The 17,809-nt window shown below is 32.0% G+C and overlaps 1 protein-coding gene across 1 annotated transcript; it reads right to left on the reverse strand.

Annotated features, from left to right (window-relative positions):
- Nucleotides 1-1,378: 1,378 nt before the first annotated feature.
- Nucleotides 1,379-4,238, reverse strand: LOC106405085 (beta-carotene 3-hydroxylase 2, chloroplastic-like). Its single transcript, XM_013845691.3, has 7 exons — nucleotides 3,747-4,238; nucleotides 3,599-3,658; nucleotides 3,413-3,484; nucleotides 3,199-3,333; nucleotides 1,918-2,043; nucleotides 1,759-1,815; nucleotides 1,379-1,651 (listed from the first exon to the last, which is right to left on the reverse strand). Exons 1-7 carry the CDS (start codon nucleotides 4,119-4,121, stop codon nucleotides 1,565-1,567), a joined length of 912 nt encoding a protein of 303 aa, XP_013701145.2. The 5' UTR covers nucleotides 4,122-4,238; the 3' UTR covers nucleotides 1,379-1,564.
- Nucleotides 4,239-17,809: the final 13,571 nt, after the last annotated feature.

Here is a 17,809-nt window from a genome sequence, read left to right on the forward strand (position 1 = left end):
TGAGCAGATCCCGGAATATACGATGGCGGCACCATGAAGACCCTAGGCTCTAACACGTGTTGTTTGAGATTAGGGTTGGTCTACACTTGTTTTAACACGTGTAATATATGTGCAATGTGATAGTAAAAGCTTTAATGGGTTCGAGTCTGTAATGCTTCTTTTATATCCCATGGTTATAATAAAAAATTGACAAAAAAAAGATTTTAATTTTTTTTATTAAAATAGTGTTATTAGTTATTATGTTTAAAATATCTATATTAAAAGATTTTAAAATAAAATGTTATTAGTTTTTATATTTACAATATTCTCAATAGATGAATTTTAAATCTAGTGTTATTCAATTAAAGATTTGAATATAACATTTAAAATCTTGTGTTAGTCAAATTTGATATATCCTTATAATTCATTTGATTTGAAAGATTTTTAACTAAACTAGGAGATAATTTCATGTGTAAAATATATCACTCAAAATCTAACATTTTACCTTCATATATATACTAATAAAGCAGAATCTCTTGAATAATAAAATGGCTTTTCGTTGTCAAAAAAAAAAATCTCTATTATGATTCTTTCCTTTGGTTTTTCAAAATTATTTACAAAGGAATGTCACTATTTTTTTAGAATAATTTATACTATTTTTCAACATATATATTCAACCAATAGGAATCATTGCAGTTTCTGATTAATCAGATTGTAGCCAAGAATTATTTCTCTCGACCAATTATAAGACCCATCGAAACAGTGTATTAGAATTATCAAAATTAACAAAAAAAAAAGGAGTGGCATATACCAATCACATTGCACCTAATATATATCTCATATCAAACCATTTATTGCCTATGCTTCATACATCTAAAGATCGTTTAGAGTTCGTAAAATATTTATCAATTAATCACTGTATGATGTTTATAATATATTTAAAAAAAACTGAATTAAACATTTAGTAACCATTAATATGAATATCGATTTTAGAATTCAAAATATATATATAAAGTAATCATTAATATGAAAATCGATTTTATTCATAAAAGAATATATATTACTAGTATATTCGTTAACCAATTCCGTTTTTTAGCTTTCGTAATATATTCATTATTTTCAAAGAAATTCATTCCAGAAATCATTGGATATTAAAATATCTCATTTGATCAACTTGGTCATCAAACAATCAATCGATATAATTAAATACAAACAAACTCAAAGATTACCTAGACACACTATTACTGAAACGGAATATAAAGCATATAAGAATACAACTTATTTTAAATTAAGTTAAATAATAAATATATAGATCATGTAAAATTATTTAAATATATAAATCATGTAAAATTATATAAATATATAAATCATGTAAAAACATTTTTTTAATTAAATAAAATATAATCATGCGCTTTTAAAGCCCGGATCAAAATTTGGATTTTGTTATTATCATAGAAACAATCACCCATTGCAAATGAAAAAGGGCCTTTGTTATATTTCAGTCATTTCAAATTTGTAACTCAAAAGGCCAATTAGCCCGAATCTTCCCTACTTATTTTTTAATTAACTTCAACTCAACAAATAATTAAGAGGTGGAACCCTTGTTGTACGATTTGATTCTCCTACTTATCTCTTTCTCCAACTCTTCCTTGCCTCCCACTTCTTCCACTTCCTGCACCATCCAAAACCAACCCCAAACCATACAAATTAACAAACTCACGTGTTAACATTAAAAATAACATGCAAAAAATTTGCTTTTCAAGGGATGTTAGGTCTTGCCTTGGGTCCAAGAAACAACCCATATGGTACACCTTTGAATTTGTCTGTGTGGTGTAGCTGAAAACCATATTTGTTAAACTAATATTGTAAACCGGATCAACAGATAGTAATTATGAAACTAAGAAAAGACAACTAGACCGTTGGATTATGGTATTAAACCTGGTGAGCGGCGGCGACCTTCCGAAAGTAAGGGACATTGGCAATGGGACCTACAGGGAATCTCTTGTGCACAAGTCCATCGTGGACGAACATATAGGCCATTCCAAACACTGTTATTCCTAGTCCCTGCCCATGTGTAAAACCAAACCTTTAAGAAAGTCAGCTACTAGAAGAGGTGGGAGATCTGTAAACCAACCCAGAAAGGTCAGAAAATGGAATGGACACTAGTCAAAGGGAGGGGAAAGCATGTATCGAAAGGTAGAGGTAATCGTAACTCATAATTACTTTTGGCTTAATATCACTTTGCAATACTCTATAGATTCCTTCAAACTTGTAACAAACTATATAGCTTTGTTCAAAAAACAAAACTATATAGCTCAATCTCTGTATATATTGGTTTCATTTATTTTAATGCATCAAATTAGTTCAACAAAAAATGATAGCTAATTAAACTCCAACTAGATTTTGACCCGCGCTTGAAAGCGCGGGTTTGGTTTTGTTTTGCTTTTCATAATTATGAAATTTAGTTTTTGAATCATATAATCTTGAAGATTATTTCACTAATGAAATTTAGTGTTTGAATCATATAATCTTACACCCAAATCTTGTATAAAGCTTCTATAAGTGTCTTACATGTAATGTGTTTTGTAGTCGATGGTAGTATGTGAGGGAAATGAATATTTCGTTAAGGTAACAGTTATAATAGGTTGTGCTTTGGTTTTGGTTCATGTAATGTATTTTGTTTAGGTAGGGTGGTTTAGCAATCGGTTTTAGTGGTTATAAATAATAATGTATACAATTCGCATGGTTAGAGTAATAATGGGGGGGTCTATAGAGTAAAAAAGATTGTCAATTATTGTTATAATATAGAAGGTAAGTCCAAAAAAATTTAAAAGTAATAAGTCCAAACAACTTTTATAGATAGATTTTTTCAAAATCCTTCCCTTTTAATAGTATTGATATGCAACCGTGGCTAAACCGCAGGTCAATGAATTTTAAATGTAATAAATTTAGTTATTATTGTTTCAGTCACGTTGAAAACATCTTACAGTTTACGACAATCATAAACTATTCTAAATATACCTATCTCTGTCTCACGAAATTCCGTTGAATTTACTGATTTAGTAGTTTAATCTACTTTTACTAAACCATGTTTCATGTTCTTTTGGTTTCTGTGAGATAACTAAAACTAAATATAGTTTTCTAAGAGTCAAAGACCAATCAAAATATATAACGTTATTGTCAAAGAAGATAAAAAGAGGGAGAAGGAGAAGGACTTACCGCACCGAAGCAGAGACCCGGAACAAGTCCTTTATTGAAGAATCCATAGTAAAGAAGACCAATCGCAGGAACCGCGTTTATTATAGCAAACACATCGTTTAACTCAAACGCTCCTTCTCTAGGTTTGTGATGAGACTACCCCAAACAAAAACCGGTTTAAGTGCACAAAGAACACTTTAAGTTATTTTTGTAAACCGGAAACAAAAACAGTTACCTCATGCATGTTCCACAACGAAGCGTGCCAGAGAGCTTCATGAGCCCATCTTGCCCAGAATTCCATCCCAACCTTTAAACCCAAACATTTTTTTTAGTGAAAGATATTACAAAAAAATATGGTAACCGGACTACTCGACGGATACACTCATCCATGAGTGTCGTTAAGGACAGAAATTTAACTTACGACGGCACCAATTGAGAAAGCAAATGTACCAAACATTTCTGATACTGGTACCTCAACTCCCTAAGTCCAAACAAAAACCAAGTCTCAGTTTCAAAATCCTGTCGGAAAATATTGAACATTTTGATGAACTTTTGTGTTCTTTTTTAACCTTCATTTGCCAATAAAATCGGTAGTAAACGGACATGATTGCCATGGAAGTAATGCCGAAGCTCGACATCATAGCAGCGATTAGATAAGTGAATCTCTCCGACTTCTTCCTCTCCTCTTTCTCAAGCCTCGACGTCGTCAAGATGTCGGGACAGCTTTGTTTCTGATCTTCAATGACAAAACAGATGGTGATGTTCTTACATCGTCGAAAGGTGTTGAATCTGAGAGACGGTGGGAACACGGCGGCGGAGATAGGGTGGTGACTGAGGCGAGAGTTAGAGGAAGAGAAAGAGCAGTTGAGTGGTTTGAGTGTTACGGCGATTGATGAGAGTGCTGCCGCCATAGAAGGGAGGTTTGTGAAACTCGAAAGAGACATATAGAGAGACTGTGTCGCTGATGTATGGTCAGGCTTACAAACAATTATATGCAGAGAAGGTACAGTTTCTTTTCTTTCCTCTATGCGCTATTTCTGTTTGTGGTAATAAATCTTTTTTTTTTTGGTAATAAATCTTGGACTATATAATATATGGTCTTGTCATTTAAATTATTACATGTATCTAATTTATTGTAACCATATATTTTAAGTATTTTTTTTTCATTTTGGCTAATTATTTTGTATTTGAAGTAATATATATTTTGTATTATGAAATTCTCCATCCTAAAATAAATATCCCTTTTTATTTATTTCTTTCTAGTATTCTGTAAGAAATTCTAAAAGCAGAGGGAGAAGGTTGGAAAAGCTAGATATTATAAATGATTTTTTTTTTGAAACACTATATTATAAATGAATATAATTAGAAATTTGACAGAAAATTACAAATTATATGAAAAATATGGAATGAATAATTTCTTGTATAGTTTAAAATAAACTAAATAATTCATCTTATTTTTATGTTTAAAATATGTGGAAATTTAAGCGAAAAACAATAAAGTAAGAAATTTGATGATAGTTATCGTTTTTGGTTTAGAATATATTTTTTCATCACGATTCACATGTAACTAGTTTAGCAAATATTTAAGCATATTTTATTTGATATGATTTTCAGCTGCATATAATAGTCAGTTTTTTTTTATATATTTGGACACGAACTAATGAACCGAAAATTGTGATGGATAAGACTACTTGGCCAAAACAAATTAATGAAGCTGTGTGAAAGCAACATTTCAGTACACGTAAGAAGGACAAAGGTATTGGGAAACTCTTGTAGCCTTCCATCACCAAATCCGTTATGAGCAGCACAGACCCTGCGTCCTTTTGAGAAATGGGAAAAAAATTTAGCACCTAAGTATCAGATATAAAGTAAATGTATAACATTTGAATATGTCATAATAGATCAAGCCATAGAACCAATAACTGATGCGGATACTACATGCATATCAAGTATCTAAGTCTGGGTTAGGTTAGCTTTATATAAATATTAATTCATCCACCAAGGAGAAGATCCATATGTTTATGTACAACATGCAACATATATTCAGAACTTTAGTCTCTATGTAAACACTTTTGCAACACTGTGTCTTTCCTCCGCATGGATGCTTAGTCCCATACATATATTTCAAACCATTTTTCGGTCATCTCTTTCTTTTCTCACACGAAGTATTTGGTCATCTATTTAATTCAACAATGCTAAAATATTGTTGTAACTCTTTATACCCCCATTCTCCTTTTGGATTAGGGGCCAGATATTCTCTTTTCTCATTTGATTTCTGACTCTTTCCGGGTTCTCAACACTTTTTTTTAATTAACCAATAGGAATTTCGGACCATACGTCCATACCTTAATCTTCCTTTAGATTTGGAACCAACCGTTCGTAATACCTGGTTTTCGACACTTTATTCATGGTCTTTTGTCATTTTGTTGACTTAAGTTCTACAAAGCCTTCAAAAACATCTTCTGGTTGTGTTTTCTGCACGTTGGCATAATTTTTTGTTTTGTAGGAGACCGACGTACGTCACTAGTTGTCTATAAAGATAACCGTTTGACTTTAATAGAAACACTACTCTTATAAAATCAATAAAAATATGGTGTTAGTTTTTATTCAAATAAATTGATATATAACAAAAGCAATTACACGTTAGTATTTAATAACAACAAATCACGTCGCCATCTTTTTCTATTTATTATTTACCTAATTTGTTTTTCTAATTCAACATGTAGAAAAAGACCACATGAAACAAATAATATACAAAGTGACAAGAAAGGACGGTTTGAGTTTGAGGTTAACGAGGGGTGATGGGCCATTTCTAGGATTTTCCACGTCATCGACGGCGAATTGCTCCCACTTCTCATAACTGGCTCCATGTGACCTCTTCTTGTACGGACTAGACGAGTAGTATCACCATCTTCCACAAGGTGAAGCGTTATTGGTCTATATGTGTCATCAGATTACGCTAGCTTAGTTAAGGCAAATGAGTTATGTAGCTTCTATATTCTCCGGAAATTCTGAGGGTTTTATACAATTTGGTCAAAGTTTAACACAAAAATTTGGTTTAATAATTAGGAGGTTATAGAGTTTACGTATATTAATTTTAAACTTGAGCTTAAATCTAACATTATCTAGATGCCTGAATCATCTCTAAAAATAGGTGATTTAAACAAGGGGAAATTGAAAAAAGAAAAAACTCTCAACTTGTATTTGTCCCAATAGAATTTTTGATATTTTTGGTCATTAAGTTTTATCCTTTTCTAATGGGAAAATAGTAAATAAAATTTTAAAAGTATAAAAAAATATGAAAACCATTAGAAAAATAAATATGACTATTTATATGTTTAAAATTGTTTAAAAATTAGTGGAATCTTATTTTATTTTATATCCTATATAAGGATAGAATACTCATTCCAACCATCTACTTAATATAGAAATTGGATACTAAGTATTATACATGGATCTATCCTGGTATATAACGCAAACAAATTTTTCTTGTATATTCTATCTAAGCTATAATTCGTTAGGTTATATTCTAACAAGATGTCTTTAGTCTACCTATAGTTTTATTACAACTTATAGGCACGACTCTGTGAATTTCCTTTTCTTGTTTGTATCATAACATGTTCTACTTTTTACCTTATGTTACGTCTACGGAAGAATAAACTTCCCACCCTCTCTACAGTGTTCTGCACAACGTAGGATACATATTATAGCCAAATCACAAAAATATAGAAACTTCCATATTTCGATTAATATCTTTCATTAATCTACACTAAATTTCGCACAATATCTTCTCTCCCCACAATATTTGAATCAACTAAATTTCGAGCAAAGGTAAAAAAAACATAGATTTATCGTTCGAACACACCACCCAAAACAACATCACAAGGTATATAACCACTAGGACACAAAGACTCTTGGTATCACTCACGCGTTAGACCTATAATAATATTAGGCAAAGGTTTGTCTTAAAGTATCAAAGAATCCATCATCCTTACCACAATAGTTCGAGTCCTGCAGGATAAAGAAAAGACCATGATTCAAGCGTTTCTCATGTATGTATACACAAAGATAATTTACCAAAGACAATTGGGTTCCAAGTGTGACATAAGCAGAAGCTGTAGCAGGCGATGCTCATGTTTTTGCTACTCATTTTTTCTTTCTCTCTTGTTATTACAAAAAGTCTCTTATGCCTCTTCCAGTATCTATGTACTTTCAAGTGTCTTACGAACTTCTTTTGGGGACAAATTTGATGAATACATAGGATTATGATGTCTCAGAAAGTGGCTTAAACTTACATGTTAGACTTAAGATATGATAACTTACAACAATGTTTACTCCTGAATACTTTTAACACATTATGCTCTGGTTCAAAAAAATCATTACACTTAGCACATCAACTTTTGTTTGCAAGCTAAAAGTAATATGTATTCCGGTGAGCTACTCTCGTTTTGGAACGTTCATTTATCTCTCATCTTCAAGAGTAAATCTGGCTGGTCTATCTCAGTGTCCATATCCAACAACAAGACAAAGTCAAAGAGATTGAGAGATGAAGAAACATGAGTTCTGATATTATTGTCCAAGCTTCCATCAATGGAATCAGAGTATTAGGTGTAGAGAATGATGAGAGTAAGAGATGGAAGAATATTGTATTGACTCTCATAAGAATAATGGTTAGAGTTACATATATATTTATACTAGAGATGTTTCCTAAACTAGATAGATACAAATATATATGAGTATCTTATATAATAAATATACAATATTAACAATAATGTTTATGATCTCCTTGATCCTTCTATACGCCCCCTCAATCTCAAGGTGGTAATGGATTTGTAGCGGAATTAGCTTGAGATTGACTCAGTAATAATGCCGTTATAGTATTTGGATCAGCAGGAGAAGACGGTGGTGTTGGTTGTGAGGAGGTGAATGTACAGAGATGATAATGATGTGCCTCCTTTGGTGGTTGTGTTCTCGTTGACTATGTGTAGCGTCAACACTTACATGAGGGAGTGTTGCTTGTTGGAGATGAAGCACCTTGGCTTGGAAACAGAAAATAGAAGGTCGAAGGCTTATAGATTCAGAGGCACGTTTGATGAGCTTGAATGATGATAGGAAGCACTTTGGCTTGATAACAAACCCATTTTTTTAATGTTTTTTTTTGTCTTTTTTTTTCTCTTTAATACGTAAGAAATATAGAACAAATATTTTTTTTTTTTCAAAAATAAGAAATCGATTCAGAGGTCTTTGGAGACATGAATAATAAGAAGCTCCATGGCTTTAAGAAAAACAAAACAAGAAGCATTAAGCTTTGATTTTGGAAGTGAAGCCACAATGGCTTAAGAATTATAAAGATAAAAATGAGGCATGAATATAAAAAAACACTAGGCTTGGATTCAGAGGTCTATGGTAGACTTGAATAACAAAAAGCTCAATGGCTTAGATTCAGAGGTTCACATGAACATGAATGGTGGAAGCATATAGCTTAACAGAAAATATAATAGAAGCTCAATGGCTTGAAATCAAAAAATAAATAAGCTCTGTAGCTTGAAGAAAATAAAAGAAAAACAGGAACATAGCAGATCGTTAGATCATTGTAGCTCTGATACCATATTGATAATATGATGAGAGTAGATGATTGGAAGAATTGTATATTGACTCTCATAAGAATAATGGTTAGAGTTACATATATATTTATACTAGAGATGTTTCCTAAACTAGATAGATACAAATATATATGAGTATCTTATATAATAAATATACAATATTAACAATAATGTTTATGATCTCCTTGATCCTTCTATATTAGGAGTAATCTGAATTGTCCATTAGGTTGCCTGCAAAAACTGGTTTTGGCTCCTTAATCTCAACAACCACACAGTCAGACATCAAGAACGTTTTTGCAACCGAGGCCGCATGTTCCAAGCAACATCTCACAACCTGAAAAATGCATAAACTCACTCATGTTCATATGGAGATTTTTTATCATCAAACCGTTCAGTAAACAGAGAGTAGTGTTTGCAAAAAAAAAAAACTGACTTTTGTTTGATATTCATCATGATTCTAGTCGTTTTTTCCTTTTATTTTATCAGGCTCGGGGACTAAAACACGATAGAGAAACTGTAGTATCCACTTGCACTGCTGTGTCACCAATTGTAACAGGTGTGGTTGCAGGAATGTTTGCTTTGGGTGAGAAATTGCCCACTTAACCAACGAGGGAGAGACTGATTCATCATTCACCGGATCTGACAAGTCAAACACATAAATCAAACCATATGAAAGTCTAAATTCAATATTATATAAATGAAAAAAAACAAGAATGGTTCATAACTCATGAACTTGCAGCAACACGAGACCTTTCAATAATCTACACACAAAACGTTAATCATAAAGAATCTCAAATACTGATCACATTCTACTCTAGTATCAACCCATAGAACTAATTTTAGTTGAAAAGAGATAACAATTTGTTTCTCAGGAAAAATATAGGGTTCAAAAGAAGAGAAATTCTCTAGGATATAACCTTTTTTAAGTTTTTGTCACAAAAATAGCTCTCAGTAAAGAAAATGATCAAAATAAGTTTTATTAAAAGTAAAAATATATTTTTAAGGGGTGGGGTTTTGGGATAAAATTTCAAAATTTTAAAAATAAAAAAATAAATATTAAAATTTTCAAAATAAAAAAGGCTATTTTGGTCATTTTTTAATGCTATTTTTGTGACAAAAACTTTAAAAATGATATTTGAGAGAATTACCCTTCTAAAAATCTATAGAATTAATTGCATACCGAGTGTAAAAGAACATTGGTTTTTTATAAAATTGATGATACCTAGTGTGAATGAACTATCCGACGAAATCCATAGAAGAAGAACAAATCAATTTTGTTGATTTGCGTGTGAAAACAAAGAGGAGGAAGATGTAAAAGAGACGAGACAAAAGAAAGTGGAAGAACACCAATGAAAAAGCAAGGATTTTCCAAAACTCTAAATCGCCATTGATGGTTGAGAAGGTTTAGGTGGAGAAGACAATAAAACTGAAAAAAATAGGGTAAAGTTTTAGTTTTACCTCTCTCGTTTTGTTTTCTGCTTGTTTTTTTTTCATTTATATTTTCTAATGTAAAATAAAATCAATTACGAAAATTATTATTTATAATTCAGATTAATATAGTTAATTAAAAGATATTATGGTATGAACAGAAATCTAAATGCTATTTCCCTAAATAATCTTCTAAAAGTCCTATTGGGACAAATTTAAGTTCTAGGTGTCTCTTTTTCGAATTTTCTCTTTAAACAATTGCTATTTGATAGAGTGATGAGAGTTTCATAAATTGTAAGAAGTTGTAGTATTCACATAGTATGAAGAGTCATGATAATTTTGGAACGTAATTTTTCAGATTAAACTGCAAGAAAAAATACATTATAAACCCACCTTATGTTTTAATATTCTTACTAGTATTTGACCCGCAGGGTAACTTATAATTTTATAAATGTATTAATTTTGATATTATCGTAAATATTTTAAATACATGATTTACATTTTAGTGCTATATAACTATATAATCTTATTGGTTAGGTTTTTTATTCCACACTATCAATATATAATAATTTATTTTGTATACTTCATGGAATTTAATGGCTCGGATATTTAGAATATGCTGGATTTAAATAAATAGGATGGATGTATTTATCAGTATCTTACGATTAAAATTAGGAGTATTTTTAATTACAACATAAAGACAATAACGAAAATATAAATTTATCTAAAATTGATTGCATAAAGTATCAAAATATGGTAAATTTTCTTGATTACCTAGATCATAGGAAGTAGTAGTTTTTATTTTAATTAAATAATGAAATACAATAAATATTATAAATTGAGCTTATTAATTACTTTAGTGGTATACGATTGTAAATAAGTAGAAAGTTTAATTAGTAATTCTTATTTGTATTTATATTTTAATAGTATAGATGTCTATTATATTGACATGTTGAAACTAATATTTTTCATTGCTATAAAGCAATAGTTTAATTCATTATAGCATTTTTATCCAAAAAGATACTATATTTGTTGAAGTCTAAAAACGGTAACGGTCAACAAATATGATAAATGGTCAAATAAAAATTAGAATACCCAATGTAAGATGTGGAGCTTCGAGAATTTTGTTGTTAATGAAGTTGTGCATAGACGATGACAAAGAGATAAAAAGTGGTTTTGTGTTTATACCTTCACTTTGTGAGAAGGCTGCCTATGTCCTCTCCTAAGAGAGATCAAACTATTTGTAGTTCATCATGTGGGTTATTTGAGTTTACCTCCAAATGATGAAGTTGAGATCATGAATGATATCAGACTGCAACAGGATTCAGACTTATCATAGGCCTTGGACATGTCCGACTTAGTCGCCGTTCCTCCCTCATAGTTACTTGGATGGGTGCGTAAATCATGAACAACCTCATGAGCTATCATTATGTTTTCCGAGATCAATATTTCACTCACAAAGGCTGGCTGAACAACTGAGATCAGACTGGGAAGGAACAGTTGTAGTCTCTAACCAACACCTGGAAATGATCTTATATAATACCGCCATAAACTGATTGGACGAATGTTTGTCCTTAGCTATGGGTTTTTCACTTTTGGTAACATGCATAGATGGGAAAGTCCCATTTTTCGGCATAATGCAAGTGTCAAAGAATCCCTGGACTTTCTTTGTAACTTGATTTCCAACCACTTCTCAACATTGCTGGAAGAAGGGCCCAGTCGTACCATCTGGTTCTAGAGCGCTAGATGGCTTAATGGTAAAGTCATGTTCTCGAATTTCCTTATTAAAAATCATATGATTCATGTCCTTATTCACTCTAGGTTACATCCCATGAAAAAATGTTCAGAATTTATTGGATTTGAAGATTTAAAAAGTTTTGAAAGTATTCAACAACCAATTCCCTTTTTGCAGCATCAGAGCATTGCTTCACACCATTGGGATCAAAAAGTTTTGAAAGCCTGATCCTTATTATATTAGCCTTCACCGATTCATGAAAGAACTTTGAATTAATTTCTCCTTTCCTTGTCATCTCTGTAAACCTTAGTGAGCTCTTTCTTGATCTGATCCTCAGTAAACTTACACGAGTAACTTTGGGATTGAAAACACTCCAAACTTTTCTCCAACACTTGAATCATATATTTGGCATTGAATAGCCTTTTTTTTCCAGAAACTTAAAGCTCTCCTACATGCTCTGAGTTTACAAGATAAATTTAACTCACCATTTGCACTAATATCTCTCCGCTTGGCAATAATTTCATCGTTGACAATAGGCGAAATTAAGAATCTCTTATCAGATTTGATTGACATCTATAAAATTCATGATCGTACATAGCTTGAGTAGAACAATCCGGTGATCAGACCTTCTTGTCCAATAACAGTTGATTAGAACCCGAAAATTGTTTATGCTATTATTTATTACCAAAACATTTGTCTAAACAGCTGTGGATCCATTTATTCCACCTCATCCCACTCCAAGTTAATCTATTCCCATTGCTACTGAGTTCTTTCATACCCCCCTCCCCCACACTTCCAACATTTCATTAAAGGGAACAAACAAAGCTTCTGAACATCTAAATCCCCAAAGTTTTTCATAATTGTTTCTGATTTCATTGAAATCTCCAACATAACACCAACTCCCGTATAGAGAGCAACCAATCAAAGCTAGCCTTTCCCACACTACTTCTTTAGATTCATGACCAGATACCCGGGTCTAACTGGTATCCATCACATGAACATTGAGCACAAATAGGAAAAGAGCAGACATGAATAAAATTATAGGAAAGAAAAGGAAAAAAATATTCCTTATGAATGGTAATTGTTTTTAAGAATATTAAGGAATGCATTGTTCATCTTCATTCTTTGGTCACCATTCATCGCTTTCATATATACACAACAAGAAAAAAATGAGATTTCCCCAAACTGCACATGACAATCCAAAATATTCTTGAATGTATACTTCAAATAAATCTTGACATTATGTTTACAAAAAAGAGCAAGACCACCCCTCAGCCCTCTTGGCTCTACCGAATACACTATTTCATATCCTAAACATTCTTTCAAATTAATCAAAACACCACTGCTATTTTATTCTCCATCAGAAACAGTATATTCAGAATTTTTTTAATGTATTTCCTGAAATGTTGAATTATTAGCTCCAACCGGTTTCTTTAGTTCATGAAAATTTTCACAAAGTTGCTACCCAATTTCTTCAGTTCATTTGTGAATACGTGAGGATAGGTATCGATGTTGGATACCGGTTAAGATTCAGCTTAAATTTATCTGTGCTTCAGGTTTTGGAAATATAGATTTGAACATATTTATACATAAAAGATCATGTTTGATTTTGATTTGAAAACTTTATCTCAGAATATTTCAATATCCAACTGTTTAAAAATTCAAAAATTAATTTATTATACTATATACATTTTAAAAATTCATAACCAAATACAAAACACATATATTAAACTGAGTCTTTATGTTACTTATTCATGTTTTAGAATCTTTAATTATGAGATGTATAATTTCCTGTATTTTTTGTTTTCAGAGTATGAAGATGTTAGAAAAGAGGATGATGTAGAACCAATAAGACGTGTTGGTCTAATCTTCCCCTGCATGCATGTGTCAAATATATAAATAGTATATTTTTAATAAAATTTGATTTGGATATTAATATGTTTACAAGTTGTACTAGTTATACTAGTTGTACTATTTTCAGAAAAAAATCATCTTCATCTTTTTGTTCTCGAGGCCAAAAAGCTAGATATAGAGTCAGAAAAGTATTCAACCATAACTCAAAAAACACAAGTCATCTGAAAGAAGAAGAATGAGGGAGCGCCAGCGACGAGTAAGAGAGACGAAAAAGAAGAAAAATAATAAATGAGGGTCCTTGTCGAATCCAACAAAGCAGGCTCGGAACCATGAGAGATAAACCACATCTCCACCGGACCCTCAAAGTGGTCTTTCCCTGGAACCATCAAAGGCTTCGCCATCTCAGCTCGCTAGTGAGCCCCATAAATCACCAAGTCAATTCAAAAATCATCTTCCTTATGAAAAAATTGGGTTTGCTTTAAATTTACAGGTATTTTGGTATAACTAATACAACATGTTCAACTACACAATAATATATAAGAATGGTACAACTACTCGGCATTAGTGTTTTACCCAAAATGTTTAAAACATCATACATATTTAAAACGTGATGCACATTTAAAACAATACTAAATAAAATAGCAAGTAGTTGTATATGTTTTCTAATTGTACCGGCGGTACACAGTAGTACTAGTTTTTTAGTTGTATCAGTTTGTACATAGTTGTACTTTAGTAGTAAAATAAAAAAATATTAGTTGTACCACATGATAAATACATTTACATCAGTTGTACCACTTATTTAGGATTACAATCATTTGCTCGGTTACAATGAAATCATCAATTTCCTAAAAGTACATTTCATGTATATTTTCTAAAAATTATGAGGAAAAACAATTTAACAAACTTTAAAAGTATAAGGTAGATCATGTAAACTTATGTGATGGTGTAAGAATTGCCAAAAAAGACAATAAAAAATTATTAAAAATAATAAGGAACATATCTAAACACTTAACAATTTGGCCATTTGATTGTTTTTATATAGAATATATAAATTTCAGAAACTGAACAGTTGTATTAGTTATACTAGTATTACTTGTCTGGTAAGTAAAATAGTTGTACCGGTTATACTAGTAATACTACATCAATTGTACCAATAAAACTGATTGTTAACGAGTTTTGTGTAATTAGTTGTACCAGTTGTACCTTCGTGAAAATGATTTATTATACTATTTCATGCTTCATACTTTAATAACTTTATATTAAACCTTAGAATCTTACTCATTATGTTTACATAACTTTTACATGACTAAACCGCAACAAACAACAATAAGAGAGAGAGAGAGAGAGAGAGAGAGAGAGAGAGAGAGAGAGAGAGAGAGAGAGAGAGAGAGAGAGAGAGAGAGAGAGAGAGAGAGAGAGAGAGAGAGAGAGAGAGAGAGAGAGAGAGAGAGAGAGAGAGAGAGAGAGAGAGTATACACTTAATTACAAGTGATTACATAACCAAAAGATGGCTCACATATGCTGTTTCTCAGTGTTTTAAGCTGTAGAAAAGTTCTAAGAAACAGAGAGAAAAGTTTGTGGTTGAAAAGTTGAAGAAGAGAGATTTGGTTGTTGAAGTTAATGATTTTTCGTGGTGGTTTATTTTGGTTTAAAGTGATAAAAAGAACAATAAGAAGAGTGACTAAAGAAGATGTGGGACCCATGCATGAGAGAGAAGGAGACATGAGTGAAATTGATGGCCAAGATTAAAACATGATGGAAAGATTCGATGGTTGGGGTTAAAGTTATATTAATGGCAATCTTGTAAATATTTCACCATTTTCTTTCCTCTCATGATCCAACGGCTCTAATTAAAATAAAGATGATTTGATCGAATGGTTCTAATTGACTCATCATTAATAGCAAAAATATCATCTACCCACCCTTTGGTCCATGTAGAATGATTTGATCCACGATTGAATTTGGTCATTTGGCCCATTTCAGAATTTTATCCAATGACACCTAATTTACCTTTGTAATTTATTAGTTTAGTAAGAAAATTCCTTGCCAATAGATATCGCTCTAAGAAAAGTGACATTTTCTGATATTCTTCTTCAACACACTCTTGGTTTGGCCAGTTATGTAATATAAAACTCATAGATGCATATACCTCCACTTATAATAGAAGGGTTAGAACGGTAGGTCGCATGTAACTGGATCCTCCTCCATGACAATTTTTCAGTTCCTAATGTCAGAATATAACTATCCTTTTGATATTCTGCTCCACGAAGCGAATTGAATATCGTCAGTGTAGTACTTTGGGTTTGTGGTCGTATTGAAAAGGGCTTATAGGAATTGATTTGACTACTTATGACACAAAATGCACTTACCTTTTCGGTTAAAGTTCAGGGTGCTTGAGATGGAACAATCAAAGAATGGGTGACCTATCAGGAAGCTGGTGCAAGCTGGTCAATCCCGGTACTATGTAAATGAGGACAAAGCACGGGGAATGGTCACGCCATATTTGTAGGATCAATATATTAGATATACCGAGCCTTTTTGATAATGAACTAGATGTTGAATGAGGGTGAGGCTCACTTTCTGAAAGTGAACGTTAGGGATGGGGCTCACAAACATTGGCGGGTCGGCACGTTACAATTGGTACCAGAGCCGAAACCTGATGAGAGTTGAGTGGACTCACACCTTCAGGGGTGACCATCCAGATGTGCAACGAGGACGTTGCACTCTGTTAATGGGGGTGAATGTAGTTCCCTTGATTTGTGATAGTAGATTAGGTAAACATGGTTTATAAGAATTGATTTGGCTATGACGTAAAAAGTGCACTTAGTCTTTCGGTTAACCATCCGGAGAGAAATCGAGAGTTAAGAGTGTTTGAGCTGGAACAATCAAATGATGGATGACCTATCGGGAAGCTGGTGCAAGCTAGTCATTCCCAGTACCGTGTGAGTGAGAAAAAAAGCACAGGAAACGGTTACGTCGTGTTTGCAGGGTCAGTATATCAAGTCTACAGAGCCTTTCCGATAACGTACTGGACGTCGAACGAGGGTGAGGCCTCACTTGCCAAGAGTGGATGTTGGGTCTCACAGACATTGGCGGGCCGGAGTGTTACAGTCAATACTTTGTATTGCTTACAAATGTCCTAGGAAGCTTCTCGAATTGTATTCCTTCTCAGTCGAGGTTACCTTAGATCGTTTCGAGATATGAGGATGCTAGACCAAACCTAGCGACTGTCTTAGAAGACAATCTTGAAAGTATCTTTACTCTCAAGGATGATATCAGTAGGGAGGTTCATCGAGTTGTAACTTGGATAGTGTGTCGGCTCCAAACTTACCCGTAGAGACTCTGGTGTAAAGTTGTAAAGATGATCTATCTAAAATACTCACTTGGAAATAGTTAAAGTTCGGATAGAGTTAAGAAATTTGGTAAGAACTTCTATTTATATCCTTGTTTTGAAGATGTATGGCCTTAGGCTTTGATAGTCTTTCACATATAACTGTTTTCAAAAAATTTAGTATTACTACGATTAAAACATGATCCTTTTTAAATGTTTTTTTGGTTAATTTGTCTTAGTATTTACAACTGTGACATTCTTATATTTATGACTAACAATGTTAATTATTTTCACACAAAATATTTTGTATTCCAAAAGCTTTCATGGTTTAATTTCATTTTAAACATTTAATTTCTAACGTTTTAGATATCTAATGTCAATAATAAAATTTAATTTTAAATAAAAAAAAAAAAATTTAAAACACTAAGATTTAATAGATTGTCGATGATAAAAATAAATTAATACTGAATCTCGTTAACTAATTTTAGTTTCTTTTCTATCATATTTCATTATATTTTCTTGGGCTTTTTGCAGAATTGACCTACAACTTAAAATCAAACACAAAACTAACCTCTTTTTTTTGAAAATTGGTTTTGCCCTATTCACCCTACAAGTTCATATAATTTACGAAAATACCATCAAATATTTTTTTTTTCGAAAATGACATTTTTACTCTCCCAC

Source organism: Brassica napus, chromosome A10 (genome assembly GCF_020379485.1).
Source record: "Brassica napus cultivar Da-Ae chromosome A10, Da-Ae, whole genome shotgun sequence".
Classification (NCBI taxonomy): Eukaryota; Viridiplantae; Streptophyta; class Magnoliopsida; order Brassicales; family Brassicaceae; genus Brassica; species Brassica napus.